At 37.6% G+C, this 21,078-nt stretch overlaps 2 protein-coding genes across 2 annotated transcripts in view; both read right to left on the minus strand.

Annotated features, from left to right (window-relative positions):
• Window positions 1-5,298, minus strand: part of LOC120551213 (5-hydroxytryptamine receptor 3A-like) — a 20,931-nt gene extending 15,633 nt beyond the window's left edge. The window contains exons 1-4 of the mRNA XM_039788463.1: window positions 5,228-5,298; window positions 4,270-4,347; window positions 3,563-3,637; window positions 1,941-2,098 (exon numbers count right to left, since the gene is read on the minus strand). Of these exons, the coding sequence (XP_039644397.1) occupies window positions 1,941-2,098; window positions 3,563-3,637; window positions 4,270-4,347; window positions 5,228-5,267 (351 nt within the window). The 5' untranslated portion in view covers window positions 5,268-5,298. The remainder of the gene's footprint in view (window positions 1-1,940; window positions 2,099-3,562; window positions 3,638-4,269; window positions 4,348-5,227) is intronic.
• Window positions 5,299-7,536: 2,238 nt separating this feature from the next.
• Window positions 7,537-17,282, minus strand: LOC120551212 (5-hydroxytryptamine receptor 3A-like). The gene is made up of 12 exons (XM_039788462.1): window positions 17,164-17,282; window positions 16,852-16,914; window positions 14,127-14,177; window positions 13,078-13,247; window positions 12,092-12,136; window positions 11,845-11,954; window positions 11,548-11,717; window positions 11,209-11,369; window positions 9,332-9,542; window positions 9,037-9,213; window positions 8,789-8,874; window positions 7,537-8,340 (listed from the first exon to the last, which is right to left on the minus strand). Exons 1-12 carry the CDS (start codon window positions 17,201-17,203, stop codon window positions 8,113-8,115), a joined length of 1,512 nt encoding a protein of 503 aa, XP_039644396.1. The 5' UTR covers window positions 17,204-17,282; the 3' UTR covers window positions 7,537-8,112.
• Between the last annotated feature and the right edge of the window lie 3,796 nt (window positions 17,283-21,078).

Raw genomic sequence — 21,078 nt, forward strand, 5'->3', positions numbered from 1 at the left:
GTGTGGACGGCTTCTTCCAAGTCCCAGAGGTCATCACAAACCTTGTCAAAGTTTACTTCCAGGATCTCCAATTCTGAGTCACTCACAACACAAGATAACACCTCCTCCTGGCAACACTTTGAGGTAGGGATAATGAATGTACCATTTCTCCCTTGGTATTCACCATGGCAATGGAGCTCATCATCCGAGCATCACAATGGGTGGTCGAAAGGGAATGCTTGATCAGGGTATAGATAGACCACAATAACAACAATGAAAGCATGCACTAAATACCTGCTGGATAAACTCCAGGAAAACATCAAATGGGCACAAACAGACATTAAACAGAGCAAATCCAACATTCATTGTTACGTTCATTGTAAAATGCCAGCTCACCGACGAAAGGTTCCACATCAACGATGAGACAATACCAACCGTCCTGCAGAAGCCTATCATCAGCCTCACATGATGGTACAACGCCGACCTCTAAGACACTGAGCAGGTGGAACAACTCCGACAGGATACTATATGTGGCATAAAGCAAATTAATAGCACTGCTCTACCATGGAAGCTGATGCTTTGGTGCTTTTAATTATATCTGCTGCCCCAACTCCAGTGGCCAATTACATCTATGGACCTTTTTCACAGCAGACATTTTGACTTGTCATAGTAGGAAAAGCACAGCTGAAATTGATAACCTTAACGATGGCTCAGTTCCATCAAGTGTCCCAGTAAGCTATTTCAGTGAGTCAGCATATCAGGGGCCTCTCCTAAGTGGAATGCAGCCATCATTAATGGTTTTGTGCTTTTCCTACTATGTCATGTCAACATGTCTGCCGTGAAAAAGGTCTATTAGGTCATTCTATCTCACTACAACCTACTGGAGAAACTGGTGAACTAAGTAAGTGGCTTGGGTTATTGAGATGCCTTAGCAGCATAGGGCTTTATAGCAACGGCGCCCTTTCACTGCCAATCTCTAGCCTGGTGGACGAACACAGCAGTACTGGATGCAAAATCGGCCCTCTGACACCGCAATATACTGGGCCATGTCCAAAAAGGCAGAGGGGGCTTTGGCCTGGGAGCAATAAAACCTACATGGCTGAAGGCTACTCCAACTGAACGCCGACACATGGTGGTGAAGGTTGTGTGCCACCAAGAATAAGCCAGGTGTGCTAAAGCCATATGTCAAGCCCTGAAAAGCCACAGGATGAGGTGGGATGGTGTTCAGTTGAGGATAGCACATGGAGTGAGTTGTGGAGCATTGAGTCAAATATGTTGAGCTTTATCAACAGAGCAACATAGGACTTCCTTCCCTCTCCTACAAATCTAAATCCTTTACTGGAAAAGGATCCAGCCTGCCCCCGGTGTTCTGTTTTGGCAACGCTTAAGCACATCTTGGTCGGTTGTAAGACCAGCCGGGCAGATACACCTGGCAACACAACCAAGAATGACAAGTAAAACATTTTAAGCTAATTTGATAGAAGCGCAAAATAAATTCACCAATTTGGCAACCAATTCTAGGAAAACTTTGAAATATCAACATTAAAATGTATTAAAAATGAATTACTCTGAGATATCCTGCTAATAACGGACAAATAAAAACATACCCTCTTTGGCAGAGTGATTTATAATTCCCTTTGAAAAATAAAACAAATATATATAAAATAACCTAAAAAGTTTATACCTCTTAACACATCTAGACCAACATAGGGCAGAACTTCCAGGGTTAGTGATGCATACTAATGAAAGGCAAACTTATAAAGTTCCTCATAAATGGCCACAAGGAGGTGCTGTAAACACCTAAAACAAATCACTCGTTTTTTGGCCCATGGACTAACTTTCGAGCAGATAAAATGTGATTTTGTGATGTCCTGTTACGTCACAGACAAACAGGGAATTGGAATATAACCTTCTCAACAGGAAATCATTATTGTAATTCATAATTATAATCAACCACTTACCACATCTAGAATGGCATAGAGTAGTAGTTCCAGATAAACTGTTGTGGGTGATTTATCACCACCAGGCTGAGTCATGGAGTTCTCATTTCCTTCTTTTAAGTTCAAATGCCTTAAAATATCCCGATAAGTACAGTTACCCTTGGAGGACTCCCCACTCACTGCAAAAACATCAAGACACATTCTCTATGAGAGTTTTCTCTTAAAAGGGAAGAAATCAGGAAATATGATGCTCTCAAATTTTCCTTTAAATAAGAACTTAAGAGCACCTATGTTTGAGTTATGTTTTCTCAGTTACTTATGATTAAAAAATGATCCACTGCTTCTGAATTCATCATATGAACTTGATAATTTTTAGCCATGCTAACGACATAGTAATGTTGATCTGTCAGTGGATCAATCATTTTGGCCAAAAAATATTTCCATTGTTGCATGGATTACCATTAAAATTGGTTCAGACATTTATGTCACCTAGAAGATTAATTGTAATTACTCTGGTGATCTCTAAATCTTTCCTCTAGTGCATTCATCAAGTCAAACTTTGAATGTGTTCAATAATTTAAATAGGACATTCTCATCGGTCTCAGCTGTTGTGCTATATAGCAAATGTTAGCATGTTAAAAACTAAGCTAACTAAGCTAAAGCTAAACTAAGATGGTGAATATGGTTATTATTATGCCTGTATGTTAGCATTGTCACTGTAAACATGTTAGCATGATGATGTTAGCATTTAGCTCAAAGCGCCGATGGGCCTAAGTGCAACTTCACAGACCTGTTAGCATGGCTGTAGCTGTCTTGTTTTTCAGTCATTTAATATTAATACAGCCCACAAATATCTGCAGTATTATCATAGGCTGTTTATGGTGTTTGAGTAATATGCCTATTATACATCCATGATAATGTGCAGTGATTGTGGTCACACAAAGGCCATCAAGAGATGGGGGTTGGCTGCATGTGGACCAGCCCTTCTCGACCATAAAAGGATTTTTAAATGTGACCATTTTTACAGTACGCCTAGACTAAGTAGGCTCTCCATTTGAGATCCATCTGCTATATGGCACCAAATGCATGTTGATAAAAAGCCAGCAGCACTCAGAACTGTTCTTGAAAGCCTGATTCAGTTGCAGTTGCATATGTGGTTAATTTGCAAAAACAGATATCTCTGTTTTTATTTATTTACTAAGTCATATTTTTGTGTCCAATCCCCAGAATATAAAGCCAATTGGTGTAGGATTGTTTTGATGAGAGATCTGAAATAAGAATATAAAAATATAATGTCACAGTGTTTGTTTGTTCAATTTTAGAGAAGCTGTTTTTACAAATATATGTATATATACCAGTATAAGAAAAATGTAAGATGTAAGAATGATGAATGTCAGATGATTCCAAGAATGTAAATGTCAGGTCTGCCTTTCTGTGTGATAATGATCACATATTTCATTTACATTACTTTTTATATTTGCTGTTTACACCAATAACATGTTTTACTTAAATACAGGATTACTAAATACAAAAACCGTCGCAAAAAACATCCAAAAAGCGTCTTGTGTTTCAAGACTTAATAGCTTAAAAACTATTTATACATATAATTACTGTGCGCTTGTGTAGTATTTGTTAGTACATACCGTTCTTAAGGCTCTGATTGGAGTTTTCTTGAAGCTCTGGTTGTAATGTTGCAGTGTAATTGGAGGTACTTCCACCTGACAGAAAAGAGTATAAAAATCTAACCTTTAAACTGTAGCAGTTTAAAGTGTTTTTAACTGTTAGCAAAAGCTCTCTCCGAATACAATTTTGAAATCTTGTCAATCTTATCTATTGACATTCTAAAATTTGATTTAAAAAAAATTATATTTTCAATAAACAAAATTTACTGAATGAATATGTTCTCACTTTGCTCTGGAGAGTTTTAATTAGTTTTGAGAAATCCTTAATTAAGGCTACAGGAATAAAGGTTAAAGGGTTCTTTATTGTCATTTCTAAGCATACACAGAGAAATGAAATGTGTCCTCTGCATTTAACCCAAGCGATACATAGAAACAGCACAGACACCTGATAAACAACTCCAGTTCTTTTTGCCAGTGCCTTTTTGGTCAGTGGCACTAACAGGAGCATTAACCTTACATACTCTACATGTTTTTGGTGGTGGGAGGAAAAGAGCATGCCAGAGAAAACCCACATAAACACAGGGAGAACATGCAAACTTCACACAGAAAAGCCCTGCCTGGAATGGAGATTGAACCCAAGTACTCAGCAGTACTGTAGTATGTAAGTATATTGTATGTTTACACATTTAATAAAGTTCACTTTTGGAGTGTTAGTTTCCTGTACATACTTTCCTCAAAGCTGTAATTGAACATCTGTTGATTGCCAGGAAGCTCTGGTTGCTCTGTGTAATTGGAGGTACTTCCACCTGACAGAAAAGAATTTACAGGTCTTATTCTGATTCAATTACAGCAGTTTAAAGTGTTGCTAAACTGTTAGCAAAAGTTCTCTCAGAACACAATTTTTAAATCCTATCGTTTGACATGAAGAATATAACAATAAGAAATGTTAAAAACCAGTAAACAAAATGTACCAAACAAGTATCTTCTCACTTAGTTTTGGTGGGTGTAAACTGGTTTGAAGTAAAATGGCAATTTAAAATGTCAACAGCAACATCTCTTTCCAGGAACAGTGTCCCTGTTACTCTGAATTATCCGCATACCACACTTTTTAAAAATAGATATTGCCTTTAGAAGTACTGTTTGTTGTTTCATTTTTTTGCTGTATCACAAAAAAACTCCATTCACCATTGTATTGGGGTGGAAACACAGACAAAACTCATAAAATCTGCACACAAGTGAAGGTTAGTTAATAATTATATGAACTGAAGCATTAATGTTCATATTCCTTTTTTCTTTTACAATTCCGATGACACTGTTCAAAATAAAATGAGGTTGTTTAATTAAACTAACAAGCAGCAGGATTGCTCCTATGGGCAGAAATGTGTTTAGCTAAACTGAATTTAAATCACACAATTTGAATTTATATGGTTTAATTTGACTAATGCATTGGAAATCTGAATCTGAATAGCTTTATTTAAAATTGAATTTATTAGTGTTTATTAACTTGTTAAACTTTCAAATAATGCTATTTAAATTCAGTTTTTTTCCAATTATTCAAGCTGAGCCATTCAAATTTAAATGATTCAAATTCACTATCAAGTGAAAAATATTTCTGGCCATATGATCTAGAAATAATATTTTAGCTCCACTGCAGCGCATGTATCGTATTGAATTGTTCCAGCTTACCTGTGACGAGGAGCAGAAAGATGAAACCTGCAAGCATCATGACTCTAAGAGGTCTGAACAGTTAATGAGCATCACGGTCCTCTGTGTTGTCTGGAAACGTTTAAGGCAATAATAACATCACTGCCTTGTACTGGAAAAGGGATGGGCACATTTTACGACCAACACTTTATTTTTAAATCTCATTAGTCTAACACTCCTAATGCAACTAAGCTCTCAGGAACGGCCAACCCCCTCGACACTTTGCCCTCTGTGGGCAGATCAATTTTGTTATCAAACCAACAAGCAGTATACTTCTCGTCGCCGCTGTTGTTGCTGTTTAGTTTCTCAAGTTAGTTCAACGTAGGAGCTGCGTCTGAAAGGAAACAAACTCCAACTTAGATTTATTTACAATAAATATACAACTAATCTCAGGTGTGACTGGTTACTGCCCCAAGCCTTTCCATCCCAAACAGACTGAACAAACTGTTATTGGGTGCAAACAGGAAACATTCAAAGCTGTGGTGGAGAGGAGGTCACTTAACAAACTGTTATCTATCATGGATAACTTTGACCACCCTCTCAAACTGTGTAAATAATTCACAGCTGAGAGAGTAAGATAACACTCTCATTACCTCACCTCACACATTGCACTATAATGCTTGCACATTGTTTAGGCCTACTTCATATTTAATATTGCAATACATATTTTATTTTGTTATCTATGTAGATTGTATATTTTTGTTCTACACTTGTGTATTAATGTGCATTCTTTTCATTCCTCTGAGTATATTTTGAGTAGGTGTTCTTGGTATTGCTTATCTTATTTTTATGTTATTTATTATTTGTATTTACTGCATGTGTGTGTCCTCGTAACTAGCCACTGTAACAGTCATTTCCCAATTTTGGATTAATAACATGCATCTATGTAAATATCCATCCATCCATCCATCCATCCATCCATCCATCCATCCGTCCGTCCATCCATCCATCCATCCATCCATCCATGGTCAGGCAATGGCTCCTAGACTGTGGAACGCTTTGCCTCATGTTTTAGGATCGGCGGCCTCTGATGATATTTTTTTAACAGCAGCTAAAGATATATCTCTTTTGGTCAGGCGTTCGGTTAGCCACATTGTTGAATCTACAAACAATGTATTTTATGTTTTTGTGATTTATTGTGATTTACTGTGATTTATTGTGATCAACTTATTTTAACGTATTTATTTATTTGGCCAGTGAAGCACTTTATGACTATCTGTGATAAGTGCTATATGAATAAAGTTTTCTTACTTAATTATTAACCAGAACACATCATATATATTGAATTTTTTTTTTCAATCACTTTGGCACTTTGTCAAACTATATGACTATTTATAAGAACATTAGGTCAGTTGTTCACATGACTATAGTCATTTATCATTGCTTTGGCACGAAATGCATTGAGTATGCCTGAAAAAAGTTTGCATTCATTTGCTATTGAATCATATTACTCTCAAATGTAATATGTTTGTTGTATAAATCCCTTCATGCAAAATAGAGCAACTGCCCACCACAATAACCTGTCACACATATATTAGATACATAATTGTTATGTGGTATTGTAGTAAAAGTTGTCAGATGGCTAGAGTTAGGCTTGATGGGGAACAATACAACTTCTTCACAATTAGACCAACCAAACAGGTGACAGTTGAGAATATCCCAACACATTGTTGTAGGGAGTGGCTGCTTCATGCCAAAAGATTTTCCCTCATTGCATTGCAAGGGAGGATATCAGGTGTGATGTCGATTAAATGTTGTGGCCAAACAGAGAGGAGCTTGGAAGTACCACGAGGATGATACATTTGCAGCATAATCTATTTTTTCTTTCATATATTGTACAGTATTGTCTGATAATTTTGCTGTTATGTTTTTTTTCTGTACAAGCATTCTTTATGTATTTGTGGTTGACTGGTGTGTACATACAATGAGAAAGTATATTGTGTGCCATGGGCCATGGCTGACATCAATATTATTCAGCCGCCTAAATAAAATTTTTGGTTTAAGTAATGATAAAGGAACCTTTTGTGTTGATGACAGTGATTTATTCATTGATGGATTTATTTACATTTGAAACAGTAGTTAATTATTTCATTGTACAGGTCACATAAAGTGGTGTGCTGAATGCACCACGTGGTGTAAGGATTGTGATTAGAGTTTTGACAATTGTGAAAACTATTGTTAATGCATTTATATGTATATAGGTTTTTCTTTGTCACACATACACGCACGTACGCACTAACGCACAGACACACACACACACACACACACACAAACACGCACACACACAGAGACTCTTTGTCTTTATTGTTTATTCAAGCAGTATGAAGTCTAATACATGCATTTTTCAGAACCAGATGAAAGGAGTATAATTCCATCACATGAATACATAATGTAGCTTAATGCAAATGCATTACTCTAACCATAAAAGAAAAGAAACACATTTACACGCCTACAGAAGCACACTTGTTATATAGTATACATGCTTAATATTCTGGATGAGCAAGCAAAACACTTAAACAGTAGGCATTGATTACATTGCATTTCATTACAAGATAACTTGATATGGCTCTTTAAACCTGAATACACCCGAATTTTTATGTATTCAATTATGTATTTAATGGATATATATATGAACAATTCTAATGTTTAATATGTCCATTAAATACATAATCGAATACATAAAAAGCTACACCCGAATTTTTATGTATTCGATTATGTATTAATGGACATATTAAACATTAGAATTGTTCATATATATATACAAATATTACAATAATTGTATAATACAACCATATTGATGTCATAGGCTAATACAGAGTATATGTGTTAGATTAGCATTGTCTAAATACTGTTTTTACACTTTGCCACTACTCGTCTGGTGCATGGTTCCATTTTATAAAGATAACAATTAAAAACAGACTGGTCACTGTGACATAGAAAATGAAGAAAACTTTGTTGATTGTTTTCGCCACTCTGGTCCAGTAGCCGGGCTTCCCGTCTTCCTTCCTGCTGTTGAGGAGCAGGAGCACCTCCCTCAGCTCATCTGAGACCTTCTCCAAGGCATTGGACTCATCCGTCAGTTGGCTGCTGTTGCCCTGCAGAAGTGTTTTTTTTACTTGTAATTAATACGATTATGGACCATATAGGATTGTAAGCTGCTACATTTAACATTCATGTTTTGTGTCCATTGTGATGAGAATAAAAGGGTTGATTCATCTTAATAACCAACAAACATTTTTTGACTCACTCCTTCTGTTATCTTGTTTGTGCAGATAGTTTTGGGGTTGTTTTTGATATCTATCCCTGAGATTTCTGTCTTCTTCCCAAACAATGTTTTTCAATTTTGTTTATCATGCTCAATGTATTTAAAAATTCAACAACAAAGAAATTCAACAGCAACAACCCTTGCTCAAAAACATAATCTTTGTCACAGAAGAACAAACTGCTGAAATGTTTCATACTTTTTTTTTTATACTTGATCTATAAATGTTTTTTTATTTTTATTTGGGTGAACCAACCCTTTAAAGTGCAACCGCTCCTAACCTCTCTAGCCAATGACAGCAGTTCAGATGGAGGTTCATCAGCAGACACGTCACAAACACAAGCACAGTGAGTCCATTTCTTCATCTCTGAAAGCATATGTTTGACACAATAAAGACAGTTGTAGCATCACCATTATGTATTGTAAGTTGTAATTGTGTCTGTGAGTATTCAAATCATAGCAGTGAATATAAGTAGCACTAGCAAACTGAACAATCAGCGAGGTTTGTAGAATTTATTTTTAATCTCACCTCCATCATGGTTTTGCAAGCTGACTTTGCCCTTTTTGTTACAGTCCTCACTCAGGCTTTGGTCTCTATCTGCCTCATTGTCTTGGGATGCAGAGTCTTTCTCCATTAGATGCATCACCACAATTGTCTCCAGGAGGCTTAGCATCATCAAACTAAACATCCCAATGCAGTAGACCGCTAAAGGGAGAAGGCAGCATCATTAATGTAGAAGAATAACCACATTGACTCAGTCCATGTGCTGTTCAAGCTCACATGAAGTACCGTCAAATAAAGGCAAAACTCTGAGCTTCTTTACCTATAAGAGGAACCCTGTCTGACGACGAAGGCAGAATCTCATTGAGAAGAAGCTGCATCACAGTGACAGCAAGCAGCACAGTGACCTTGAAGCCGAGCTTCTCCCCCCCGCTGTCCGAGATCAGGAATGAGGCCAAGTCCAGACAAAAGAAGAACATGATGGGTACCAAGAAGTTGGCGATGTAGAGGACAGACCGCCTCCTCATCTTGATCTAGTAAGGATTAGGTGGTTCAAATACTTTAGTCAAAGGAAAACTCTGTGGTGCCCAGGTTGCATCAACAAGGTCTCTGCTCACGTCTGTGGTAGTTGAGGAAGCTTTTAAATGATTTACTTAAAGTGGCAATCATTGACATATACCTGTAAGTTAACAATGTATCAAATGATAACTTTAAACATCACATGTGCTTTGTTGCTGCTGTGCTGTGAGTGTGTTGTCTTTAAGCGTTGCAGGTTCCTGGTTGGGTAGAGCAGGAGGTTATCAAGGAACTAAAGGCAGCTGGCCAGTGGCCACTGTCTCTAGGTCATATAGGACCTGCGGCATCCTGGTAGTTTGGAGGATCCCTCTCCCCTGGTACTACTTTTATCAAAGTCAAAAACTCCCAAAGTAATACTTTTGACTTTCTGTATAAATTATTTAGTATTATCTTAGCATTGCAGAATGTCTTATTTGTTCAGAATCAAACATGTTGTTACATCTGTTAAACAAGCCTCCCGTGCCATTCACAAAATCAAATCTGGCAAGTTAATTACCTCACAACAGGTGAGGAAGGCCAGATTGTGGGCCGAAACGTTGTGTGCCTTACTAAAGTATTTTTCGGAGCATTGAGCCGTTGTGCGGACTTTACATTCATTCCACATACATTTCCTTTTTTTGTCCAGCACCAGCAGCAGAGATTAATAAATGTTTTGTTGAATTTTATCTGATAAAATTATGTTAGAGCTCATTTCCCAGGCTACGAAAACAAACCTAAAAACACCATCCTCACCTGCCTTAATCGTCACAACACTAACAGCAAGGGGTCAATCTCGTTTCTATACTTACTTTTGCTAGCCCATGTAACCCTATCTGATGCTAACATAAGGAAGAAGAAATGGGAGCTGAAATTACTGTTGGTACTTGGAGTGCAATTCTTGCAATGGTATACGAAAGTTCCATAAATGCCAGACATCGGCTTATACAATTCAAGATCATACACAGTCAACTTGGCAATGTAATCCACATGGAAGGCCTTCTATATAAGCTTGCCAATCAAGAGAGAGTCTTTTTGACAAATGTTTGATAACTCAGCAGTCATGAATTGATTTACAAACCTCATGTGCCTGACCAGTCGTGTCAAGTTGTAATCCATAGTGTATCGCTACTTTTTCCTGAATCACTGTTGATGCCATGTTGGTTCCTTTTTTGTTCTATTTTTTAACTTCTTTTCTGCCCTTATCTCTCACGCCCAGTATAACATCCATTAGTTATGTGTGTGTATGTACATTTACGAGTGTATATGTATAGTATATGGGTGTATGTATGTATACATTTGTATATTACGTGTGTGTGTGTGTGTGTGTGTGTGTGTGTGTGTGTGTGTGTGTGTGTGTGTGTGTGTGTGTGTGTGTGTGCGGGTGTGTGGCTATGCATGTACTATATGTGTACATTCATAGGGGAGGGGGCCTTCCTGTCACAATTTAATTACTCCTTTAAGGTTTCAGTTGCTGCCTGTTCCATTGCTAGTTCTGTAAGGGTTTGCTGCTGGTGCAATGCATTTGGTGCATGTCTTGGAAAAACTCAATAAAGAGATTTTAAAAAAAAGAAGAAGAAAAAAAGTATACACATTGATTTTTTCTGAAAGAAAACTTTTTAGCAGGAACATTTTCTCAATACTTACAGTGTAAACAATCATGCTTTTGTTGTAGATAAGATCGTTGACAGTTTTGTTGTTAACTGTCAAGGATATGAACAACCACTCGTACTGGGTCCGCATCAACTGGTGAGTCCACTCTGTGTTTTTGAAAACATCTTCGATGGTTTCAAACATTATTTCGTCATCTGAGGTAGAAAATAAAAATTAAACTTTTTTTCTTATCAGGTCAACAAAGAAGGAATGTAAGTGGTGGTGATAAACTGTTCAGTGTGATCAAAGTGATCACAGCACACATGCATTTAAACGCAAAACGCACATTTAAGATTGAATGTCTACAACTTTTAAAATTGGTTACAAGCTCACCAGAATACGCAGCAGACTTAAAAGAGAGGTTGCAGCTCTGAATGTCAAAGGGAAATTTGTAAACTTGCATCTTGCACGAGCTGACTATCATCAGGTCGTTCCTCAGTGTGACATCACCTTTCCAGTCAATGGTAAGATAAGGACTCGGAGGGGCCTTGTCCTTCTCTGTCCTGATAACAAACATTGATGTTTTTTATCTAACGACTTTCTAAACAGTCTGACGCTCTATCACTAATAACCATTGTGAGTGTATGTGGATTTGTGAGTGTGAGAGCATGTACAAAACTTCAAACTTACATCTCTTCAATAGTTAGATCTGGCTTCCACAATAATTCAGTAGGAACTACCACCTGTTCAATTCCACAATAATTAAGTGGACACCACCTAATGTGTTCATTTCGCCATTTCTACACATGTTAACATGGAGGGGATCAAGAATAAAGGAAGAAGAAGTGAAAAGAATGAAAAGAAATATTTCAGTTTCCACTCTGATGAACAGGTACGAATGATCAGAAAGCTGATGTTGATCTCAGAGAGAACTCACCATATAAATCCAAACATAAGGAACGAAGGTCTGGTCAATCTCTCTCTATGAGTAAAGAAAAAAGTATGTGTGTAAGTCTTTCCTGCTGCACAATTCAATGAATATTGTGGCTGACCATACAGCAAAACTGTCATTAAACACAGCACTATGCTGGTTTTATTATAAAATACAGCCCTCAAACATAAGACTTTATATAACACAGGGACAAGGACAAACAACATTTCAGTTAATACATGCCAAATCTAAGCACACCTGAAATGTTTTAGGAAAGCCATCAGCTTCAGGTGCTACTTTTGCCAGACAAGTTGGAATAGATGACATGTACCTGTGTAAACCCAATTTAGGACAGTAACCTGATAAGACTATGAAGCTGTATTTATTCATCCGAGGCAAAGAGTTACACCACACCTACCACCAGCATTCCATTGACTGCCATTAATTTTGGCACCACTGGGACAGCGAATAACTTTACATCTGAAGCATTTAAAGACTCTATTTGACCATTGTTTATTTCTAAAGAAACACGACAGTGTATAAAAGACTCCACTACCTTGTACCTCATGTTATGGCTCCCTAGCAGACGTTTTTGTAAAAAAATAGGCTAACGATTGTGTCATAACCACGCGACTTACTGTCCCACATTAGAGGAATTACCATACAGTACATGAGAAGCTCGCAGACAGTTTCGGCTCACATTAGCTGTTTAAGTTTAATTACTGATGTTAACTAGCATGTTAGTGATCAATAATTTGGGTGTTGTCATTTGTCCAGCAATTGAGTATCAACAATCATCGCTAACTGCAATAAGATTTATTTTTTCAAAAGCTAATCACATGCTCCTGGGCACATGGTCTTGATTTCCACATAATGTCTCTAGTTCTGAGAGTTCAATAAAAAAAAAACATAGCCTCCTCAGCAAAAGGAAATAATCCTTATCATTAAAAAGAAAATAAAAAAAAATGTAAAGCTTAATTTAAAAAACTTACCACATCTAGGATGCCATAGATCGCCATTTGCAGGTGTACCTGTGTAGACGTTGTAAAGTTTTTAACAGGTCGAGTCATGGTGTACCTATCGTTGTTTTTGGTCAGTTTCAGGTAGTTTAAAACATCCTGATAACCACAGCCTTTCCCAGAATTTTCTCCAGAGTCCAGCTCTATTGGAAGATTTTAAGACACAATCTCAGTCAAAGAGTTTTTTCTTAAAAAATAAAGAAATGCTTCAATGCTCTTATTTTTCAGATACACTGTATGTATTCATGATTACTTATAATTTAGAAGAAATGACAAACAATAGGCAAACAATAGGCTCTGTGGGTAGGTATCTATTCATTATCAAACCTTGGAAAACACCATCTGACAAATATCTGCAGTAATATCCAGGGATTGTGGTCAGTGAAAGGCTATTATGAGATGGGCGTTGGCAGGACTGCGGGTGTTTATGTCATCAGCCCACTAATGATTTTTAAATGTGAGCTTTCGCAGTCATTTAAAGGCCTCTCTATTTGAGATCCATCCGGTACACATTGTCTAAATCAGGGATCTTCTTAGAGTCAATGCAGGGGGGGCCTCCAATTATTATTAAGTTTTTTCAAAAATTAAAAAGTCTTAACATGAATCTAACATATTATTAGCAAAATATAAATCCCCACTGATGATAGGCTTACTGGCCTATAGGTAAGGTACTGTAGTGACTAGGGTAGCCATCCACAGATACAGGTAATCTTAAGGATTCACTGTGCCACATTTATATATATTTATAAAATCATGACAACAATTATTAGGCTATTTTAATAGCTTAGTATTCTATGCAAAAAATGTATGTATAAAGGCTTTAAGCTGCCCTACACGTTATTGTAGGCCCAGTTTAATATGCAACTTAATTTTATACATTTATTATACATTTTTATTATTACAAACAGAAACTCAATAGTTAAAAACAGACTTAAGTTTCAGGATGTATAACTGTCATAATTAAGGCTACAGTAAAAAAATAAAATAATTCATACATATAATACTGTGTAGTTTGTGCATACCTTTATTTGAACAGTTGCCTTGAGCCTTTGTGTTATTGTGGGTATCTCCACCTGATAGAAAAGAGTATACAGGTCTGATTCAGTCACAGCTGTTTAAGGTGACACACTGCAGGTGAAGAGGGAAAATATTTGGTTACACTTCACTTGAAGGTATCTGAGTGACATGACACTGTCATGAAAGTGTCATAAACATTATAAACAAGTCATAAACGTTTATGACATAACGCTTCTTTTAGTAAGTATCATTTGGTTTTTGTCATGACAAGTTATGTTTATGGTTATGGTTAGGGTTAGAGTTAGGGTTTGAGTTCATGTGGGATGACTGTGTCAATGACAGTGTCATGTGTTCATGACAGTATCATGTCACTCTTATGTAGATACCTTCAAGTTACCAAATATTTTAACTAAGAGATATCACCATTCAATTTAAAATTTCAATTTCTCCGCATTAAGACTATACTGTTTGTATTATAAGTTTTTTTCTAATGTTATGTGTTCAGTGTTGTATAAAGTACTAGAAAGCAATACTTGAGTAACAGTACAAGTATCGTACTAGAAAAAGACTTTGGTAGAAGTGAAAGTTACCTTTTAGAATATTACTTAAGTAAATGTCTTAAAGTATCTGATACTGTACTTAAGTATCAAAAGTAATTTTCTGATATTTAATGTACTTAAGTATTTGAAGAAAAAGTAAAAGTTTTTTTTTTTTTTAAAGCAAGCGGTTAGAACTTTTATTGTGGCTTTCTTATAGTAAAGCATAAAGCATATTCAGGGTTCCCATATCTTCTTAATCTCACTCATCAAATCAAAATCACATTCTGTTCTTGGACTTTTCAGGCACAATTCTCTTAAGTTCAAGGGAACAAACAGCATATTTTTAGAGCTGACATCAATGTACAGAAACATTTCTTGCAACACGGGTGTATGACGTTATCTTCACCACTACCCTGTTCACCGAGTTCACCACTATCGTCGGGGTGGTCGCAGGGCTCAACATAAAAAAAAATCCCAGAGTTTTGCTGGCCCCTTCTACATTTTTACTGGCCCTGAAAGAAATATCATAGGTGTGATTGGAAAAGGACAAAAAAGCAGGAAAATATACGCTGCACCTATGCTTTAGAAAATGGTTCTAACCCAGCTAGCCACTGCCACTGGATGTTGTGCCATTAGCAGCAAAGCTAGACCAGGGGTCATCAACTACATTTTTCCAAGGGCCAGAATTCTTTTTTAAGCAGACACTCCAGGGGCCGGACTTTCAAATAAAGAAAATAAAATTATACCTTATACGATCATCTTGTTTGATATTTTCACTTTCTTACTAAATTAATGCTATATTTTTTACATTAGTAAGCAAACCCCTAAAAACATGGAAAATCCATAATGATAACTAGATAGGAATGAGGCTAAATGATCTCAGATTAGTCCTGCATGCCTAATTTGAAATAAGACAATTCTGTTGCTAAATAATACCACCGGCAACATCGTCATTCACCTGCATATTAAGTAGCCACATGTATTTGTTTTGGTCTTAAAATACATCCATAGGTTTACCGCTCCAGCCTCGTTTAGACAACAGCTACGTTTACAAGAGTTTGTCCAAAGTTCAAGATTGGTTGCAAATTAAGACAGTTAGACTACAAACTGACATCTTTCATTTTAGCTCGTTTGTAAAGTCGCTATTTGCAGAGTAGAGCTGTGTTTGCACAGCGCGGTGGACGAGAGTGGACAGCGCAGACTGAGATATGGGTTTCTACGTGTTTCTGCCTGTAGAACAGGTACGTGGGTTATTGATAAGTATTGACTCTTTAGTCATGGAGGTTTTATTGTAGGCTACCTACTTACAGTAACGAGTGTAGCATTAGTTCATCTGCGCCATCGGCAGTAAATAATCCTCGGTAACGTTTCCAGTCAGTACATGTGCTGCGTTAAGTAACGCACACACCAGTGACTGTGGCTGCAACCAGCCCGACATACGTTTTTACTGGCCCCGGGCCATCGGGCCATTGCTTATGTCGAGCCTGGTCGTCTACGATAACGGGAGGTCCTCCATTAGGTGCTCATGGCGGTTTCAGTTGTGGGTCCTCTTCCTCCTTTAGCAACAAACAAGCGCTGAAATAGAGCGCGCGGCGTGCGGAGCGTGCATAATGCAATCTAGGAGCAGTGATTGCCAAACCTCCCTTATTGCTGTCGCACACATTTCTTCTAATTTTATTTTTTATTAACGAGTAACGAAGATGCTTAGTGGAAATATAACGGAGTAAAAGTATACATTTTATCTAGGAAATGTTGTGGAGTAAAAGTGAAAGTTGACATAAATTTAAATAGCGAAGTAAAGTACAGATACGTGCAATTTCTACTTAAGTACAGTAACAAAGTATTTGTACTCCGTTACATTACAACACAATGTGTTAATATACAAATGATCTTGTTAAATTTAGCTGCTAGTTTGCATATATTTCCAAAACAGAATTCTAAACATTGGATAAAGCCAGGTTCAAAATGATTGTTTGCTGTGGTTAACATATTAGAGTCTAAGGTTTTTACACAGGGAATTTTATCTCTTTTCATCACTTCATAAATCAGAAAATACTAAAGTAAATTTTCATCACGTCCTTAGTTCTGGTAGGTTTTAACGGTCTTTGAGATTCCGTAATCAAGACTACAGGAATAAATAATAATACATATAATTTCTGTGCACTTTTGGAGTGATAATTTCTGTACATACTTTCCTCAATCTGTTGAACGTTACAAGGCTCTGCTTGGTCTGGGAAACAAATGGGACTTCCACCTGACAGAAAAGAGTATACAGCTATTTGGATTCAATATTATTTTCATGCACACACAAAAATGAATTGCAACATATCTTTCCAAGAAGTGTCCCCATTACTCAAATTACCCAAATTATCCACTTACCACACTGTGAAAGTTTTTGGAAATATATATTTAATTAAACTACAACTCCATTCACCTTAATTGTATTGGGGTGACAACACAAGTTTCACACCTGCATGCATCGTACAGAATTGTTCCAGCTTACCTGTGAGGAGGAGCAGAAAGAGGAAACCTGCAAGCATCATGACTCTAAGAGGTCTGAACAGTTAATGAGCATCCCGGTCCTCTCTGTGCTGCCTGAAAATGATTCTGTCAGTAATAATATCACTGCCTTGAACTAGAAGAGGGACGGGCAAAGTTTATAACCAACCCTTTATTTATTTATTTTTAAATCTCATTATTATAACGATAGAAACATGCCTAATGCAATAAAGCTCCCAGGAACTGCCAACACCCTTGACACTTAGTGGGCAGATCAATTTTGCTATAATACCAAAAGCAGTTTAATTCTCACTTCCTGCACTGTTGTTGCTGTTTGGTTTCCCCATTTGAGTAGTTTAATGTCTGTGCTGCATCTGAATGGACTCTTGTGTCAAGCATTTACATTTTTTTACAAAAAATTTACAACTAATCTCAGTTGTGATTGAGGATTACAGCGCCAAGCTTTCCCATCCCTTCCAGGTCACAGTTCATTTCTTGCCCTCTTTTTTTCCACCAAACATCCTGTTCCTCACAATCTGCGCTTTTGATACATCGGAAGCAGATGGCTGCCCACCAAGAGCCTGGGTCTGTCTGAGGTTTCTGCCCAAAAGGAAGTTATTCCTCGCCACTGTTGCACCATATTCTGGCTCTTGGGGGAATTGTTCGGTCTTTGTAAGTTATAGTGTGGTCTAGACCTACTCTATCTGAAAAGTGTCTTGAGAAGAGTGAACTCTTGTTACAATTTGATACTATAAATAAATTTGAATTTAGCTGAAATTGAATTAAATGGCTTGATCATATTTACTGATACAAATAGAACAGAAAATAGAACAGAATGTGTATTCTTTTCTCAGTAATTGATCAAACAAATGGTCAAACAAATGCTATGATAAAAAAACTGTAAAACATCATTAGATAATCTATGTACATATGTAAATCTCTACATATGTAACCCTATAACATATACAACCGAAACGAAATAGCCAAAAACTGAAAACATGCTATGTACTGCAATTTACAGTGCCTTGCGAAAGTATTCGGCCCCCTTGAACGTTTCGACCTTTTGCCACATTTCAGGCCTCAAACATAAAGATATAAAACTGTAATTTTTTGTGAAGAATCAACAACAAGTGGGTCCCAATTATGAAGTGGAACGAAATTCATTGGCTATTTCAAACTTTTTTAACAAATAAAAAACTGAAAAAGTGGGCGTGCAAAATTATTCTGCCCCTTTACTTTCAGTGCAGCAAACTCTCTCCAGAAGTTCAGTGAGGATCTCTGAATGATCCAATGTTGACCTAAATGACTAATGATGATAAATAGAATCCAGCTGTGTGTAATCAAGTCTCCGTATAAATGCACCTGCTCTGTGATAGTCTCAGAGGTCCGTTTAAAGCGCAGAGAGCATCATGAAGAACAAGGAACACACCAGGCAGGTCCGAGATACTGTTTTGGAGAAGTTTAAAGCCGGATTTGGATACAAAAAGATTTCCCAAGCTTTAAACATCCCAAGGAGCACTGTGCAAGCGATAATATTGAAATGGAAGGAGTATCAGACCACTACAAATCTACGAAGACCCGGCCGTCCCTCTAAACTTTCAGCTCATACAATGAGAAGACTGATCAGAGATGCAGCCAAGAGGCCCATGATCACTCTGGATGAACTGCAGAGATCTACAGCTGAGGTGGGAGACTCTGTCCATAGGACAACAATCAGTCGTATACTGCACAAATCTGGCCTTTATGGAAGAGTGGCAAGAAGAAAGCCATTTCTTAAAGATATCCATAAAAAGTGTCGTTTAAAGTTTGCCAAAAGCCACCTGGGAGACACACCAAACATGTGGAAGAAGGTGCTGTGGTCAGATGAAACCAAAATCGAACTTTTTGGCAACAATGCAAAACGTTATGTTTGGCGTAAAAGCAACACAGCTCATCACCCTGAACACACCATCCCCACTGTCAAACATGGTGGTGGCAGCATCATGGTTTGGGCCTGCTTTTCTTCAGCAGGGACAGGGAAGATGGTTAAAATTGATGGGAAGATGGATGGAGCCAAATACAGGACCATTCTGGAAGAAAACCTGATGGAGTCTGCAAAAGACCTGAGACTGGGACGGAGATTTGTCTTCCAACAAGACAATGATCCAAAACATAAAGCAAAATCTACAATGGAATGGTTCACAAATAAACATATCCAGGTGTTAGAATGGCCAAGTCAAAGTCCAGACCTGAATCCATCGAGAATCTGTGGAAAGAACTGAAAACCGCTGTTCACAAACGCTTTCCATCCAACCTCACTGAGCGCTCTAGCTGTTTTGCAAGGAGGAATGGGCAAAAATGTCAGTCTCTTGATGTGCAAAACTGATAGAGACATACCCCCTGGCGCCTTCGTACAGCTGTACAGCTGTAACGCAAAAGTGGCGCTACAAAGTATTAACTTAAGGGGGCTGAATAATTTTGCACGCCCAATATTTCAGTTTTTTATTTGTTTAAAAGGTTTGAAATATCCAATAAATTTCGTTCCACTTCATGATTGTGTCCCACTTGTTGTTGATTCTTCACAAAAAATTACAGTTTTATATCTTTATGTTTGAGGCCTGAAATGTGGCAAAAGGTCGAAAAGTTGAAGGGGGCCGAATACTTTCGCAAGGCACTGTATATGGAAGGAGAATATAAACAAACCATATGGGTCAGGGGTAACTGCAGGCCTCTTCCTCCCTATCTTCATCTTCCTCCTCCTGATCACTCTCTGCCTCTGTCACTCTCTCTGAATCTGCAGCCTCCTCTTCATCCCTCACAGTCAATTCTTCCTTTCCCTCTTCTCTTTCACTTATTTCCTTCTGTGGTCTTCTTCTGCTCTGACACGCCTGGTCTCTCCAGTTTACTGCCTTCTCCTTCTTCATTTCCCTTCTTCTCTTCCTCCTGTGTACTACTCAGAATTTTCTTGGCTGGCAATATCCCCACTTTTAGTCTTCAGCTAATATCTCGAGCTACTCTGGCCTACAATGGGATTAATCCCATTGTATTTGTATTGTTTTCCCAGTTTGACAGTAAAGGATGTCACCTGGTTTATTATTCATTATTGCTGTGATATGTGAGAGGAAGTGGATTTTATAGTACTCCTTAAAGCAACACTTTTCCAGCTTCGGTCCCCCTACAGGTTGGAAGCGGAATTGTCCATTACCGCTGTTGTATTGTCTCATTATGTCTCATTCGAACTAGAGATCCGCTACCCGATCTTGCAAACTTGGATAATGTAATGTAATGGACAATTCCGCTTCCAACCTGTAGGGGGACCGAAGCGGGAAAAGTGCTTTAGTGTTGCTTTAACTAATCACATACAAATGATCTGTCTCAGCAAGCACTTTGTAGTGTGTTGTAACGTAATGCCACCAAAACGGCGACCCTCTGTAAACGTTTTGAATTAAAACATGCCAGTTTTAATATTTTGTATTATGCTGTTCTTGTCTTTACTAAAATCAAAACTAATCAAAGGGCAGAATGCTCTTACCAATCACGAGAGAGCGATTTGACTTTTGGCTAACGTAATCGACGTGCATTTGTTGATGCTGACTCTCCATTAGCATACATTACATTTATTACAAATGTAACTTTAAATTAAACGTGGGTTTAAACTTCACCTGGGGAAACTGACTTCACCTTCAGAGGCACTGGGGCAGCTCAGTCGCTCCAGTCTTTACCGGGATGCAGGGCCATCAAACTGCAGCAGCCTCGCTGTGTGCGAGCCAGACTGTGTGAATGCCACTATGCACGTTTGATGCAGGGACGTAGCTAAGTATTTGAGGGACAGGGGCAAAGATTACATGTACAATTATTATTTATTATTAATTAATATAAATTAATTGTTTGTTTCAATGTTTTAAGAAGCTTGTGGACATAGCTTTGACAACATAGTTTG

This window comes from Perca fluviatilis, chromosome 21 (genome assembly GCF_010015445.1).
Source record: "Perca fluviatilis chromosome 21, GENO_Pfluv_1.0, whole genome shotgun sequence".
NCBI classification, from domain to species: Eukaryota; Metazoa; Chordata; class Actinopteri; order Perciformes; family Percidae; genus Perca; species Perca fluviatilis.

Coding starts and splice junctions, on each gene's coding strand:
- LOC120551212 (XM_039788462.1), bottom strand. CDS start 17,203: ATGATGCTTGCAGGTTTCCTCTTTCTGCTCCTCCTCACAG. Junction 8,875..9,036: donor CTTGCAAAACCATGATGGAG/GTGAGATTAAAA, acceptor ATATGCTTTCAG/AGATGAAGAAATGGACTCAC. Junction 8,341..8,788: donor TGCTGTCATTGGCTAGAGAG/GTTAGGAGCGGT, acceptor ACACTTCTGCAG/GGCAACAGCAGCCAACTGAC.